At 35.6% G+C, this 17,099-nt stretch overlaps 1 protein-coding gene across 2 annotated transcripts in view; it reads right to left on the minus strand.

The window, feature by feature from the left end:
• DYNC1I1 (dynein cytoplasmic 1 intermediate chain 1) overlaps window positions 1-17,099 on the minus strand; it is a 317,872-nt gene that overhangs the window by 7,800 nt on the left and 292,973 nt on the right. For both annotated transcript variants that reach the window (NM_001261582.1, XM_015134256.3), the window contains 2 exon segments: window positions 10,352-10,477; window positions 14,673-14,813. In NM_001261582.1, coding sequence (NP_001248511.1) covers window positions 10,352-10,477; window positions 14,673-14,813 — 267 coding nt within the window.

The following is a 17,099-nucleotide window of genomic DNA, read 5'->3' on the forward strand; positions in this document are numbered from 1 at the left end:
TGAAACCACGGACCAGAATTCCAAGCCAGAATGCAATATACAGAGGGTGTAAATATACTACAGTGTTCTACCACAAAAAGATATATGGTATGTAACTTATTTAGAGCAGTTTCAAAGAAGTCGACAAAGTAGGAGTTATATTAGTCTCTGTACAGCACAGTCTGCTATTACCAGTCAATAGGTAAAAATTTCTGTAAAATTTAGCAACACTCTTACCTATGGTGGACAGATGGTATTTGATTATCTTTGAATTTCTTTTCATCTGGAAATCCCATCTAAGGGAACCCTCATCCACCCATGAAGCTTCAGACCTCTCTGCCAAAGGTCTCTTCCCTCATATCTTTAAAGGAGTAGTTTAGTTTTACCGCATTTTTTTTTTAAGAGTAACACTTTTTAAAAAATCCATTACCACCTAATTAAGGACAGAAATAAAGGTAGGACATAAAAGTCAAAGTAAATAGTAACAAATATGGGTCTCTATCAACTTCAATAAGCCAGCGAATACAGAAAGAAATATATATCCTTCTCCTTAAACGCTATCTTAAGAAAGTAACATGTAAAATATTTTTCATGTTAAAATTTAGCATTATAGGAAGTATGACAACATTCTGAAGGTTTTACCTTTGGAAGAAAAACAACAACAACAAGAACAACAACAAATAGCCGAAGAAAGAGTTAATTCACGAAGACCTAAAGACAAATAGTCTTGTTTCACATTTGTATTAAAATCTTATCATCCTTCTTTCCTCAGAAATCTTTTAGCCTTATTGTTTTCCTTACTGTTTGGAATAATCTATTTCTCTGCCCAAAAGATGGAGAAAATGCTAAAAACGCTGGTTGATGGACAATAATGAGAAATAAACTTTCTAAACATGGATAACTTCTTTTTCCATAACACAAAAGATCAAGAAAATGGTAGGAAAAAGCAAAAGCATGTGCTACACAAGCTCACCTGTCACATAAGCTACTAAACACATGTCCCTTCTTTTCCTGATATTATTAACTATAGGTTTTCTGGTAAATTCTTAGCAACTGCTGCGTCTAAGCAGTTTTGACAAAAAGAAGGCTTATTGCTAAACACCTTAAAAATATTTACCAAGGTAATAAAAGAAATGTCATTCCCTCCTACGGAATGTTTGGGCATAAAAGAGGTATTTTTATAACGCAGTTCATGATTTACCATATCTATAGTGTCCAAAAAAAGCACAATGAAAAGGAAGCATTTTCCAGTGGTTTGACAACTGTTTGAATCAACTGTTATGCTTTTATTACACTAGTGGCCAACTGCTCACTTTTAAAAGCACAGGAGGGGAGGGAAACTGGGAAAGAGATTGGGGGGAAGGATAGGCACGCTTTTCTAAAGATACTTTCTAAATATCCTTTTCCCTGCAACTACAGTTAAGTAATTTTTTTCCTGTGCATCAATCTGTAGCCAACTTAGAGGCTACATCCTGAATGCTCTAAACAATTAAATTTTCTCTCAATTTTTCCTCAAATTTTCACACATGAATCATTCGTTCACCCATCAAATATTTACTGGGTGCCTATTTTGTGCCAGGCACTTTGCTAGACTGGGTTATTGTGTTTTAATAGACAATCATCAAATAACCACTTTGTGTACAATTCTGTGGATGTGGTCTTCCAAAGGTTAAAAAAAAAAAAATCTGAGGAATGTGATAATCAAGGGAGGGCTGACAATCTGAATTTTTTTTTTTTTAAGTCACAAGGGTAACTTTTTTTTTTTTAAATCATACTAGAAGGTTTTCACTTTCTTATTTATTTATTCACTTTAAAAATATTCATTTATGTTCACTTTCTATCTAAGGGACCTTAATGCTGAGACCAACACAAATAAAAAATTTATTCTGAATATTAAGAAACTATTGGTTGGTTATTAGGAGAAAGAGCTTAGAAATGGGAGACTGTTTTATCTATTAGGTTAAAAGTATGAAACTGCTTTTACAATGTTAGCAATTTGGATATTTCTTAAGTGATAAGTAATTCATGCTTTAAAATTTAAAAGATGTTCTGATAGCTGACATTCTCAAAAATTCATGTAAGCTTTCCTTGAAAGTGAAATATAATGATTCATTCACTTCCTCACTTTTCAAGTCCAACCTACGTGGTGTATAAATATTTACACAGGAAACATGCATAAGCAGATACTTGATTATGTATTATATTTTAGATATGCCAACAGTAGCACACATACACATGTAAGAAACAACTCCATTCTATACAGGCCAGGGTTAATCTACATTCACAGATGATTGGAGAGACTTCACATTTAGCTTTTAAAGCTGTGATTTGAGGCTACTGCTCTAAGCAGCAATTTTTCAAGATAAAATTTAGCAATTTTGAAATTATAGAACCAAACACAATTTTGTCAGCTATAAAAAAATTAACACTATAATTAACAACTGCTTCATAATCCAAACTGCTATTGAAGATGACAGTTTGAAACCACAGAAGAATCGTGAAGATGATTAATTATACAAACTGGTTCTTCTTTCAGAAGGTTTATATTCATAGATCATTTATCACCAAAATGAGAATATATGAACTTCATTGAATATTGCAAATTGCTATACACACATTAATTTGCTGTTTGTAATATTAGATATTAGGGCTTTCTTTTCATTGAGTCAACTACTCCATAATACATGAAGTCATAAGTATTTCTTATCAATTCAGAAAAAACATTTGCTTGAGAAGATATTAATCCTGTAAGTCCATTTTCATATACTAATGCTACCTGAATAAGCATACTATTTATATAAAAATTAGTTTAATCATGGTCTTTTACATATATAATTATCAAAGTGAAAGCCACTGCTATTACACACACTATAAGATGAATACTTACAACATTAATTGGAATTAATTGCACCTTTTCTTTTTTAAATTAAGCACTTTTCCCAGAAGAAATACAGTTAATACTAACATTACAATCATAGATTTTACCCAAAATATTTAATTTCAAATACATATAATTTATTATGACAAATGAATTAATATATTATTTCAAAGAGGCTTATTTTATTTAATTATATTTATTAGCATCCCAAATCTGCCCATGCAAATATACCTTTGTGCCCTTTGACTTAATAGCACAGCATTGTGGCTATAACACTAAAAATTCAAGTAAAAACTGAAAAATCTAGTTGAAAATCTTGATGCTTTGTTCTTACATCATCAACTGCTATCTAGATGTTATAGACAGAACCAGGTATTTGGATTTTAACATTTTATCTGGATGTTTGGTATCACTGGAAGAATTTATGCCTAAGTCTTTTCTTTTTCATGAAGGGAAAATCAAAGGAAGTATTTGGTATCAGCTAAAGAAAATAATGTTTATCCACCTAAGAATAAGCCAGTACTTGCAAATGCCTTCAAGAATCTAGGAAATTAACGGCCACACTCATGTAATGAGAAACACCCAGTGTTTCAGATGATCATACCTGGATCTTGCTAACCTGAGACCAACTCTGCTCTTCTGGAGGCTGCAAAAACTCAGCCATGCAATCAGGTTTGCCTTGCGCAGGGGACAAAAGCCTTCATAAAGCACAGTTATTAAAACTGGCTGATTGCAAATGCAGTTCTTTTTATTAAGGGACTCTTGTTTGAATTAACCTCCCAAATCCAAGTTTAACTTTTCAGTTTTGTGTTTTGTACACCCACTTCCTCAAGGAGGAGAATTATTTATATTCAAGGCACAGCCTGCTTATGGAGAATTGACCTAGGCCCTATACTACTGGAAAACATGAAGGAGTTCCACAAAGTAAACAAGTATTGCCTAAGTGTGATCCCCTTAAAAATCATCATTGTATTGTATTTATTTTGTGTCACTCAAACCCTTTTTAGCTCCTAGTACTTCCAGTTTATCAAATGCCACTACGTCAAACTGCTGTTGAAAGCATTAAAAAAATGGCCCGTTGAATCTCTTTTCTTTTATTCTTATTCTTGCTGGCTATGAAACCTTATGAGGCACCTATTAACAGTTCTTACATGTAACACCTTGACCATCACTCTAAAATGTATTATGTAGGCCATTTTTCCTGTTGGGGTTACAAATAAACTTTTCACTCCTGATTTTTCGTTTTGGCTTTAAAATATATTCAAACGGACATTTAAAATCATGTTTTACTTTTTTAGCAGTGTTACATTTGATCTCTCATGTTAACCCACATCTTTCTTTTCCAAGAATTTTTCAAGGCCCATATTTCCAATGTTAAATGTATTACACTTATTGAAATTTATAATAAAATGAATACTATTCTTTTGGCCCCCAAATAGTCATATCAAACAAGCTATTTGAAATGCTACCAAAGTTCAGAGTTCAAATTTAAAGATTTATGCATATTTTCTTAGGTAATTAGTGAATAAGATACCAAATCAATAAAGCTAGGATAAGATTTGTCCATCTCTCAAACCATGGTTTTTAAGTTGCCATTTTATTCTCCAAATCCTACTTTGAGCTGAAAATGATTCTGTAATTTTATCATTTGACTACTGTAAAATATAATCAGGGATTTGAAACCTGTGTGAATTTATCACAACTGAAAACAAAATCTTCCCTGGAAGAGGTTAATGGAAAAAGAAATAATAGGAGGTGGAAGATAAACTGCTTCTTTCAAAACTGGAGCTGCAAACAGCATTCTAACTAATTCAGATAAGCAGCAAACATAGTTGTTAGGGGATATTTATGACAGCCGCATCTGTGTGACAGCACTGAAGCCTTAACAATGGCGGCAGGCTTTCTATAAAACACATCTGCAAGAAAGACAGGTAGATAGGCTGGCTATCAATCATCAGAACACATGAATTATTCTATACATACTGGCCTATGTGCTGTTGAAGTCAGCTCTATATACATAGAAAAGCTTGCTCTTCGGTAATGGAGCCATGGCAATGAGTAATTTTTATTTTTAATTCTTTAAAATGTGTGTTCATACATCATTTGAAAAAAAACCCAAGAATACCTCTCTTTTCAGGTATATTAATAGTTCATTTTTGACTGATTATCCTACCCATGTTTCATTTATTGCATGGGATCCTTCCTATAATCCAAAACAAATAAATTGCATCCCATAGTTTGGAGATTTCTCAAAACTTATTCAGAATCTAGGCTCATTTTTAATTTTGAATCTCAGAAAATTTAAATGGTGCATGCAACCACCGTCTATGTAAATTAACTTTTCAAGGCACAAATAGAATAAAAATTATAGCCAAATAATAAAAAGGGGTCTTCTCTGTCTTTTGTCAGATTCAGATTCGCATAACTTCCATTTATGCTAATGGGAGTTCAGCACCTGCTCTGCAAAGAAAATAGACCCCTATCTGTGAAAATAAATGTGTACAGTGTATTTTCCAGATATAATGCTGAAATCAGACAACCAAAAATGTGAGCTATATAAACACAGCCTCAGGTGACCTACCTGAAAACATTGCTGTTTTATATTTTACCTCTTGAGTAATAGGTTGTGGGATATTACTCATGTCTTTGTCATTTAAATGTAACAAAAAGAAAAAAAAAGGGAGATGGACAAACTCAGTCTGGTGATTTCAGTGAGCTCATACACAATCCTATGTTTACGCCTTCAGAAGTTCATAATAAATTGTATCACTAAATCTGGATTCAAGCCACTGCTCTCTGCCATCAACTTAAAAGTCATAGAGGATAAGTGTACATTATAAGAGGAAGGCATGGTCATAGGGGCACTGAGCTGGGGCTCCCTGCAGCAGCTGCAGCCTCAGCTGGGACAGGAGATGAGGCAGACGATTGTCAGTGACTGGTGATACCAGAGTCCCTTTCTGCAATGCCCTAATCAGGGAGTGCCAGGGCTCACAGGAAGGCAAGTCTACCTGGGCTTGAATGGGGATGTTTCCATCAGTGCTCATAGCAGCTCCCTTCAGGGAGATCTCAACAACGGTGTGGACAGAGAAAGCCTGTCCCACTCCACTCCAACTGGCGTAGGCATCTCAGAGATCTTTCCCCAAATTATATTATTAATACATTTTTCAGGTAAAACTATGATGTGATCAAAACAGGGTTGTGGGAGGTGAACTGGGATCTTCAGCATGGCTTTAGCTCTATATGTACCTTGATGTTTATCATGGTAGAGTCATGGCCCTTCTCACTAAACATTTTTAAAGAGTTTTAAGAAATAGGTAATGAGGCCGGGCGCAGTGGCTCACACCTGTAATCTCAGTACTTTGGGAGGCCAAGGCGGGTGGATCACCTGAGGTCAGGAGTTCCCGACCAGCCTGGCCAACATAGCAAAATCCTGTCTCTACTAAAGATACAAAAATTGATTGGGTGTGGTGGCGTGTGCCTGTAATCCCAGATACTTGGGAGGCTGAGGCAAGAGAATTGCTTAAACCTGGGAGGTGGAAGGGCGCCATTGCACTCCAGCCTGGGCAAGAGCAAAACTCCTTCTCAAAAAAAAAGAGTAAAAAGAGATATAGGTAATCAGAAGATTGTAGTGTGTCCATCCATTTAACTACATTTCTAGAGCTTTCTCTTTCTTCCTAATGATCTAGGTTACGGCCTTTTTTTTTTTTTTTTTTTTTCCTGATTTGCCTCATGAGTGGCACTAAGAGTAACACTCTAGTGGACAGGACCGGCTACATAATTTGCATGGTTCAGTGAAAAATGAATATGTGGAATTCCTTCCTGACAAAGTTTTAGCAATTGTAAGACAATGACCCAAGCTCAGGGCTCCCCTAAGCACAGGGCCCTATGCAATTGCACAAGTCCTATACCCTTCAAGACAGCCTCACTTGTGGAACAGGGTCTTGGCAAAAGCTAGTCTACAGGCCGCTCTTTTCTCCCCAGCTTAAAAGAAATCTCTCGAATCAACACTGGGAGAATGAATGCGAGATGTCTTCCCACAGACATCTATTCAATGTACTGAGGAAAATGGACCAACACCGTGTGCTCTAAAAAACCTACCATCTACTTTTTAATACAGATTGTATTACAAAGCTTATCTAAAAGCATTTTGTCTTCTTTCTAGAGGGTTCTATAAAGCAAGGTTTTCTATCTCAAGGCTAGCATGACCGTGGTTACTAGTTTCGTTTTAATAAGGACCAGGGAACCAATTTTGAATATTGGTAAATGGTGGCAGAGCCTACTGGCAATTTACTCTTCAATGCCATATTTGTTTCTTCTTAAATAGCTCTCGGCTCAACCATCCTCCCTGCAGTCAGTCATGTACCAGCCTTAGATAGGACCTCTAATTCCAAGTGGGCCACCCTGCCGTGAAGCATTCCATCTGGCCTTCCGCAGTTTAGGTGATTTGGAAGAATGAGAAGGCACTTGTCCAAAGGGTACACTTCTCTTTAAGCACAGTTATGTTCTGTCAGTTCTGGGCTGGTGAACGATCCTATAGTAATCACAATAATGGCAGCATTTGCCCTTAAGGGATCTACCTCTTTCAGAAGCAGGCTGCAGCTAAGCCTCAGAGGTAGGGAAGTCATTTTTCCTTTTAGTACATGGTGCCTCTACAGACTGGGTCTTCAGCGATTTAGAATAAAGCTTAGTGGTGACAGAGAGAAACACAAAAATTCCCCTTCTCCCCAAATACATATAATTTATAAAAATACTTAGAAAAAAACCACAGTTCAGGCAATTATTTTGTTAAGTCTGAGTTTTTCTGAGCTATGGATTGCTTTGTATATGATCAACAATACCTAAAGAATTGTTCAGGTGTATAAGCTTATCCTGATTTCCGGTCATTCAGAGAAGGGCTAGAGATTGTAATATTACCTACTCTCAATCAAATAGTATATCCTTTCTTTTTCTTGGTAGTGAATTTGTAGGGATAAACAACCCTACAAATTGTTTGGCCTATTATATGTCACAGAGATTTTTCTATAGCCTGTCTAGACTCCAGACAATAGGCGAGACTGGCCTATAGTTGCAGACATTTCTATAGTCTGTAATATCACTTAGAAAAGTAAGGGCAATAACATAAAAATGAAAACCAGCCTGACCTGCCAGTACGATAGTAGAAATATGAGTATAACAACACTTTACAATTTAGAAATGATGATAGCATCCTAGAAAGAAATTTTAGCAGCCACATATCAGCCAAAGCAACTTTTGTAAAATCATATATACTCGCAAAATATGTCATATTCAAGTAATTCTGTCCAAAAGCCATAAAATTACTTTTATTGCAGAAAATTCTGTATATATGTCATGTTGTGTTTCCTTATTGCATAGAGACTGTGTATGAATGTATGTGTGTGCATATATATAGTGTGTATATATATAATATTTAAGTCAAAATACTTTTCAAAAGGCCTTTTAAAATATAAAACAGATTGTTAAACTATTCTGTTTTTTAGTCCTTTTAGAATACAACAAAGAGGGATAAAACAATTATATTGTATATAATCTTAAGTGAGTTAAGGGACATTATGTGTATGCAAAGGAGGTAGAGCAAAAAGTTTTTACATTTTATCTATTTTCTGCCATTGTGTCTCTGAGCATGTCTTCATGTCTATTTCTCTCCCACAATTACACTTGTTATAAACAAAGGAAAGGAAAAGGAAGAAAGGAAGAAAAGACAGAAAGAGAGAAAAGCCTTTTTTTTTTTTACATTCTCCTTTGCTCTTTTTTATTTTTTAGGAAGTGACCAATAAAGAATATCTGTTTTTGTTATTGTCATTTAGTTTTACTTTGATGAAGGCCATGAGAAAGATACATTAAACATAAAGAATACTCATTTAAGAAAAAATACTGCTGTAACACTACTGGCGGTATTTCCGACTCAGAGGGTATTCTCTTTCCCAGAGACTCCAAAGTATATCGATAGTCACCAGACCATTTGCATCTTCATCATTGGGGCCAATATTAACAGAGTTTTTGTCACTGTTGGAACAACTCAGCTTGTGGTATCAGTAGTCAAGGGGGTGTCAAATGAAATAGATAACATGCAGTAAAAGAAAGAGATTGTTTTTTTACTTAGAACTATGCATCCAGAATAGAAAACTCCCATTTCTAAAGTCATTCGGTTTTTGTCCCTGGCTGAATTTTTTAAAACACCATCTAGCTTGTTTCAACATAATCAACTATACCATATAGCAGTATAAAATATGTCATCAAAAGTTCCATTGTAGAACAAACCATTTAAGATTGCCAAATTTATAGAATGCTGATTGATGAAACCATAAAGAATCCTTCTCAGTGTGATCAGCTAAACCCATCCACCAGGCACTCACAGAGTACTTTCTAGGTCTAGGATGCTATGCATACAAATGTGGTATATTTTCCCCCTGGAATGCAAATGTTAGATTCATATTATGCCAAAATAGCATTACATAACACTCTCATTTTGTTTTGCTTGAAAGTTCAATATTTTCTTTTCCTTTAAGGAAAAAATTCTTTATCTCGCCAGAAATGAAGGTTTTGGTCAACACTTTCCCATATAGTAAAAATAAACAGACAATCTTAGGTACAATTGACTGATAATGTAACATTAAATTAAGATCTTATACAAATTCAAGGAGATTTGTCTGAAATAAAAGATGTAATTTTTTTTTCCTTTTTTACATGCCACGATGTTCAGGAAATTTTGAATATCACCAAACAGCACAAAATTCTAATTAATCTCATTTTCAATTGGCTACACTTTAATTAAAGAAAAATAGTGTATATATTAATTGAACATACTAACCAAAACTTGACTTTTCAAGTAAACAAAACATTCCAAATTCAATTTTAGCATGATGTATTTGGCAAACTTTTCTTCCTTTTTCCTGAGATGGAGTCTCTCTACCACCCAGGCTGGATTGCAATGGCACAATCTCGGCTCATTGCAACCTCTGCCTCCTGGATTCAAGTGATTCTCCTGCCTCAGCCTCCCAAGTAGCTGGGATTACAGGTGCCCGCCACCACGCCTGGCTAATTTTTGTATTTTTAGTACAGACAGGGTTTCACTATGTTGGCCAGGCTGGTCTTGAACTCCTGACCTTGTGATCCACCCACTTCGGCCTCCCAAAGGCTGGGATTACAGCCGTGAGCCACTGAGCCCGGCCTTTAAACTTTTCATTCTCATGAAATTAGTGGGAAGTGCCACTCTCCATCACAGGATGATGGGACATTCTACAGCACTCTAAAAGGAGCTTAGATCGTTAACATAAGTGTCCTTGCATGGAGACAGAAGATCAAATTAGGCCCTAAGGAAGTCTCGCCAAACTAGCACTGAAGTCAATGGAAATTTGCAAGCATATTATAGAGGGTCCTTGTGGCCTACAAGGTCTTGCCAATAATTTCACTAGGTCTCTAAAGTAGATCTACAAGTCAAAACAATAACAACAACACAAACAAATACACATGTACCTCTCCAACGTCATAGACCCAAATACGGCCTTCTGAGTCCCCAACAGCAACTTCTTTGCCGGCTTGGGCCCAACGAACACGGTTTAGGGCGGATGCTCCCTCAATGGCCACACTTGCTGTTGGAACCTGCCAAAGGGTTTACAACAGAATAAGAGAATCTCTGAATATGAATTTAAATATACAAATTTGCAATAATACTTTTAACTGGATGAGTCACCAACTGCCTTCATGTGCATGAAGTAATATTCATCCCTTGTGCTGGGGGAAAAAGGGCTCATTGTTCTTAAATCATATGCTCCACTGAATTAAGGGGTAGAGAGAAGAGACATTTTAACAAAAAAAGAAAAGGAGGGAGAGTCTTTTTACATAGTCACCGGGCAGTAAGTGGCATGAATATTTCTTTGGATTATGACAAGTGTACATCCAACAAAAAATACAGGAGCTAAATGGGATCCTTCCCCATCGGGTCATAGTTTATGGACAGATGGAGAGAGAGAGATCTCAGGATTTACCAAAATAAGGATACTAAAAAGGCAGAAAGGGGGTGTGTGGTGGAATAAAAGTCATATTAATGTGAGTCTTCGAGGAAAATGTAAACATATGTATTGATCCCTCAAAACCTCATCAGGGAGGAGATGATCAGAAGAAGAAAGGAAAACATAAAGGTAAAAAAAAATTTCAAAAAACTCAAATTCTCTCTCTCTCTCTCCCTTTCTCTCTCTTTTGTTAAATCTGTCTTCCTCCCTCTGGCAGTACCGAAGTGTAATAAGCAATCCACAACTTTGGCACTATCTCCAGGGCGACATCGTGATAGAATACAGCCACCCACTCATAGAAAATGCCTTAAATCTCCTTTAATAAACACTTCAAATCTAAAAGCATTGATAATTATCACAGTAATAATAATTAAAGTGAACTGGAGGTGCTGCAATGGAACCTGTAGTATTTGTTCCAAGAACCTCAGTATTTGGAAAGACTTTTTAGTGTGTCTACCTCTCTTCCATTATCTGTTGTGTAAAAGCTTGTCTTCAAGGTTAGAAGTTTATAATTGACATAAAGTTCAGATCTCTTGAGCCTTTTATAAGAATGTTGAATAGGAAATGACAACATGCCATTAAGAAAGGAAAAGGTAAATATTAAAACAAAAAGAAAAAATATGGTGAAAAGGGGGCCACTAAGATCATCTCATGCCACTGTTCAAGACCTGTGTCTAATAAACATGTCACATTAGAATGGAAATACAACATGTACTGTGGCTTAGTACCACTGGCATTCTGTTATTCAGGGAATTGAAACCATCTGTTTATACAAAATTATTGACCCAATACCTATCTTTAAAATAGCAATAAAAACTCCATCATATGTAAGAATCTATGTTTAAACTTAATCTTGAAATCAATAAAAATTCTTTCACCTGCTTAAATCACTGTATGTCAATTGTGAACAACAACAAAAAAAAACCCAAAAGTTCCCGGCTCATTTATTTTTTAAAAATACACAATTTCTATAATAAAAGTACCTGCTGTGCAAGCTAGAGTCTGAATTTTTAACCAAATCTTTCAAAGGCTGAAACAATGTGAATTTAGATGGATCATAATTCTGTCAATACATTTTATTATTACTGTGCTGCCCAGAAAACAAATCTGTGATTCAACTGTAGACTCTTCAAAGTTAATTTTTAATACCACAATTTAGAAGGTTCATACAGGATTCTTACTTAATTCTACTACCTAATTCCATGAACAATCTGATATTGAATAGAATTAGGTAATCTATGAACAATCTTAAAAATAGAATAAAATGTTTAATCTTAATATGAATATAACAAAAAAAAAACCCTGAAAATAAACTGACATTGTAACACATTTAAAATAATGCCTAATACATTTTCAAGAATTTTATTTATTTGGAATATAACTACTATAACAAACTGAAATAGTATTTTAAACATTTAAAAATAGTTTCTTTTCATAGATATTATAAATGATAGAAAATAATGATCACAGCCTGTATTATGTGCTAGAAAATTCATAAATGCATGAAGAAAATGACAAAATATATTTGCATTAATCTGATCAGTAATGACCTTTCCAAAGTTGATGAATAATAAAAAACAATTCATATGTTCTGTCTGTCTCTTATTCTGTACTTTGTTTCACAAATATTTCCACAGTTTTCCTGGCTCAATCATTTTAATTGCAAAGACAAGATTTACATATCATAAATTATTATATTAAGCAGTAGAAATCAGAAATACCGAGGTGGGAAATATGAACTACCCTTGCATAGGAACAGATGGAATAACTTGGTCCAAAAATGTAATAATATGAACAACAACAACAAAACATACTGCTGTACTATAATTCAAATTTTTAAAACAAATCTAGTTTTTAATCTGACAAATATTTGAAAAATCTTGTTCAACTTGCCAGAAGGCAAAAATGATTTGAAGGTTTTAAAAAGTGTTCGGTTAATTACTGGATTTGAGCTGGACTCAATGTAACTCTACTATTATTGTGAAAGCAGAATTATGTTTACCACAAAACTAAACAGTTTGCATGACCAATAATGATTTTTAAAAAATGTTTAGCTATAAAACTCTTAGGTGGTTGTCTCTTGATATCTAGAGAGAGAAGGGAAAAAAATTACGTTTATCAATGTTGAGACATTACTTTCATTTTACCTAAAAAAAAAAATTTTAAAGAAAAATAGTTACATAGGAATTATTAAGGAGTTTCTAGAACACTCACTCCCTTCATATGCATTGTAGTTGGGTATCACCTAAACATTATCTCAACTAAGCTGGATTTCTAAGACAGCGGTCTTCTAAGTCAATCAGGAAAATGTTGTGTTTTTTTTTTTTTTTTGGTTGCTTTAAATGAATGAATTTCTCCTAGCAAATAGAAGCAATATGATTTTAATAAACAGTGATGAAGACTCTGGGAAACCCTTACAATATAAGGTAATAACATCTTTCTAATAAAAACAATAATGTTATAAACATTTCAATATCCAAATGATGGGGCATTTCACGTACTCATGCCTTTTGGTTATTTTCAAAGATGCTTCATTACATAACTCTTTCTTGTTACAGAGTTCTTGTAGCTAAAAGGAAAAACAGACTCAAATTGAAAGAGTTTTAAAAGATAACTACTTGGCAGCGATTATAGGTGTATATACCCTTGAAGATACAATGAGTCAATAATAACACCTGAAGAATATTTCCCTGCCCCCTCCCACACATATGCAAAAAAAAAAAAAAAAAAAAAATAGGAGGGAAGTATGCTCCTCCTCAGATCCTCCAGCTGTGGGCTTCCTAATTAAAAAGGCTGAGCTGTTTCCTGCTCAAAACACTTCAAAAGACCTTTCTGTTGTTCTCCACTTGACATATAGTTTGCAGCACTTGTTCCTCTTACCTGTCCATTCTTATTTATAGAGAGCTTTCTTGAGTCAGAAACCAAGAAGTGATGCAGGGACCATTTTATTTTATAAAGTTGAAGGACAATAATATTTATGTTAAAAAAAAAAAAAAACCCAAAACATCCAAGTAGCTGAATTAGCAACTCAATATTTTTGCAAGACTGGCAAAAAGGAACAATGCATGTGGCATAGTTTTTAAAACATACAATTTTATAGCATAATTTAAAAACAGCATTATTGGCTGCTTTTTAAAATAAATGGGTACTTTCACTTACTGTAAATGTGACATGTTAAACTCTCTTTTAAAAAAAATACTGAGTTTGATATTCATGTTCAAAGTTAGAGGCTGTTGTAAAAGTCTGCCTCTGAGTTTGATATCTTAGACAAGGAATATTTACCTTGGTACAAATCAAATGGATGAAAGATCTAAACAAAAAATAGTCAACAGAATCGTCTTTTATGGATTCAAAATAGAAATGGTGCAAGTAGCAAACACTGACAAATAGCCCCTTTTAAAAGCCTAATCTAAAAATCAACGTCCACAAAAGCTTCTTTTCCAAGTGTTTGCCAGTAAAGTTATTTCAACACGGCTCTGACAAATGCCTGTGTGTCCTGTCCCATAGGGAAAAGGTGTGAACGCATAACGTTTTGCTCTTTGCAAAAAGGGTGGTTAATTGTCCAGGAGCAGCCACCGTTTAGGGATGAAGGGAGATTAAGTGATTTTTGTCCAATGCGTCTGCCAATTCCCTTCAGGGTAGTCAAGAATGGGGGGCCGGCAGCCCTGCTGCAATTGGAAGGTCTGTCCAAAAAAGGCCGTTGTAGAGAAAGAGGGAGAGACTGCGAGTGGCCGACTGCGCCCCCCTCCCAGCCCTCCGGCCCGGGCGCCTTAGCCGCCGCTCACCTCGGTGTCATTGTTGAGGTTCCAGAGGTCCAAGCGCCCCATCCCGTCCACGCAGGCAAAGAGCGCGGGATGCACGGGGGACCACATGACATCGTACACATAGTCTGCATTGTCTTCAAAGGAGTAGAGCGGCTTGTTGTGCTGTAAAGCAGAGAGACCGTGAAGACTTTGTGGCGCTGCTGCTGCCTCGGGCTGTCTAGAGAGCCTAATTAAAAACTTTGCACATTCACAAAGTGTCATAAAACTTCCCGAGATGAAAGTCCTCGAGAAGGTGAACCGGAGCTTTAATGTGACTAGAACTGTCCAGTGGCATAAATAAATACCGGGGGGAGAGGGGGCCTTTGAAGGGGCTGGGGGCTGGGACCGGGGGTGGGGAGGCGGTTTCAGACACAGTCGTATGAGGCATTCCAGACAGGTGGACGGGACTGCCCATTAGTTCGGAATTCTCTCCCGGCAACGCTTTGCGAGATGCTCTGAGCCTAAACCCAACCGTGGTCGGCCCGGCTTGGACCCGCTGGGATGTTCTGAAGCCCCGGCGGTCCCGACCGCCCCGAACCCTTTCATTGAAGGCAACCCCTGCCACCTCGTGGTCCTCATCTGTAGCTGCAACAGCTGCTGCTACCTCCAGTCCAACTCCAGGCCAAATTCACATTTTAAGGGTTCTTTTGCAGCGAGGAAGGCATACAAATATTTTAAAGAGGATTAGTGCTTTTCCAGGAGGTAATCATTTCGTGATCCTACGCCTTTAGTCTCTCTGCATAGGGTCAGCTCACCCCAATCAGTTGAACTGGTGTGTCTCATTGAAGTGCCCCTGAACCTCTGTACAAAATGAACCATATTCCTAGATCACCCAGTGTTTTCAAAATCCCGAAAATTGACTTTTGGGTGTTGGGGGTGTGTGAGTGGAAATGCGTTAACAAACCCCTAGTGCATACAAATGCTTCCACTCCAGAGGGATACAATAAATTAAAATGGCACTCTTGATTTCCAGTGAATATTGTCACATCAAAATAGCACAGAAGTCAGAGGCAAGTTTGAAAGTACACCAGAAATAAAACGTAATTGGACTTCATGAATTATTCATTCCATCTGGCTTGTCTTATTCTAATTTCTGCATAATGGCTTTACTAATCCCTGATCAATTAATGTAAAATGAAATTTAAATGATAATGAAAGCCCTAGAGATAAAAGAAATTAAGTATTCTTATATCCTCTGACAGAAATCTAAACAATGGGAGTTTTTTTCCCCAATGTCTTCTTCATCCAGTCAGCTGTCTGTACTCTCTTCATGGGTTCCACTGAATGCCTGTACAGGCCAGAGTAATAAGATCAAGAAAAGATAACATACAATATGAACAATCAAATCCTTTCTGCACAGTAGGTTTAAAGAATGTATCTGTAGGGAATCGGCTCCAAATATTAGAGTGATCTCTCCAAGTGAACTGTTAGTTAATATAAAATGCACAAAATACATCTGCTGAAATGAAAGTGAGAAAAAGCAGTGTGAAAACAATAAAACTTCTGTAATCTAAATATCACACAAAAATTTAATGTAGTAACTGTGAGTCCTTTTTCCATGAATTGTATTTCTTTGACATTTAAAAATCACCGCTTAGAACTGAACAAACTTTTAATACATTAAAGCAACACAGAGTGTTTTAGATAGCCCACTATGTGGATACAGTGAGATGTGTCTTATTTTTAATTCAAAAAGTATCTCATGGAGGGTGTGATTTGAAAAGAATTATATGACATTGAGATAACAAAATGGTCAACTGGATATTAGCTTTATAGTTTTTAAAATTTTATGATTCTATAATACTTTTATGCCAAAGTATGTATTATATACCATATTTGCAGTGTGATTTGAAGCCAAAATTATTTGCTTATTGGCTATTTCTGTAGCATCTTTCTTTCTCTCACTGTTTGGACTAGATGATTCAAACTACTTTCTCCAAAAAACCTAACTGTCCAATGACACCTGAAAATAGCATAATTGCATCATTTTTCCTTATTAATATTTTTTAAAAGGCAATGTGGAGTGGCTGCACCTTTACTGACTACTTATAAATATTAAATTGTAACTCTCAGCAGAAGATTATTCCCACTGCAAATTCTTGATTTTATAGCTAGCTATCCCACTATTTGTTAAAGAATATGAATAACAAATTTTTCTTAAAATCAAAGGGTATTAAAGATTTATATATGCTTTAAAAAGTCAATTATCAGGATCCTCATCAACTCGGCTGATAGTATATCTGAGGGTATAGAGGTCTTCATATAGATAGACACATACAGACCTATAATAAACATGTAACACAATTGCAAATCCTTATTTTGATCAATTAAAAGACCACCCAGCTTTAAACAGTCATTTTCTAAGGAACTGATATTATTTCATACATTCATTCTTTAATTATCCTGGAA

Source organism: Macaca mulatta, chromosome 3 (assembly GCF_049350105.2).
Source record: "Macaca mulatta isolate MMU2019108-1 chromosome 3, T2T-MMU8v2.0, whole genome shotgun sequence".
NCBI lineage: Eukaryota > Metazoa > Chordata > Mammalia > Primates > Cercopithecidae > Macaca > Macaca mulatta.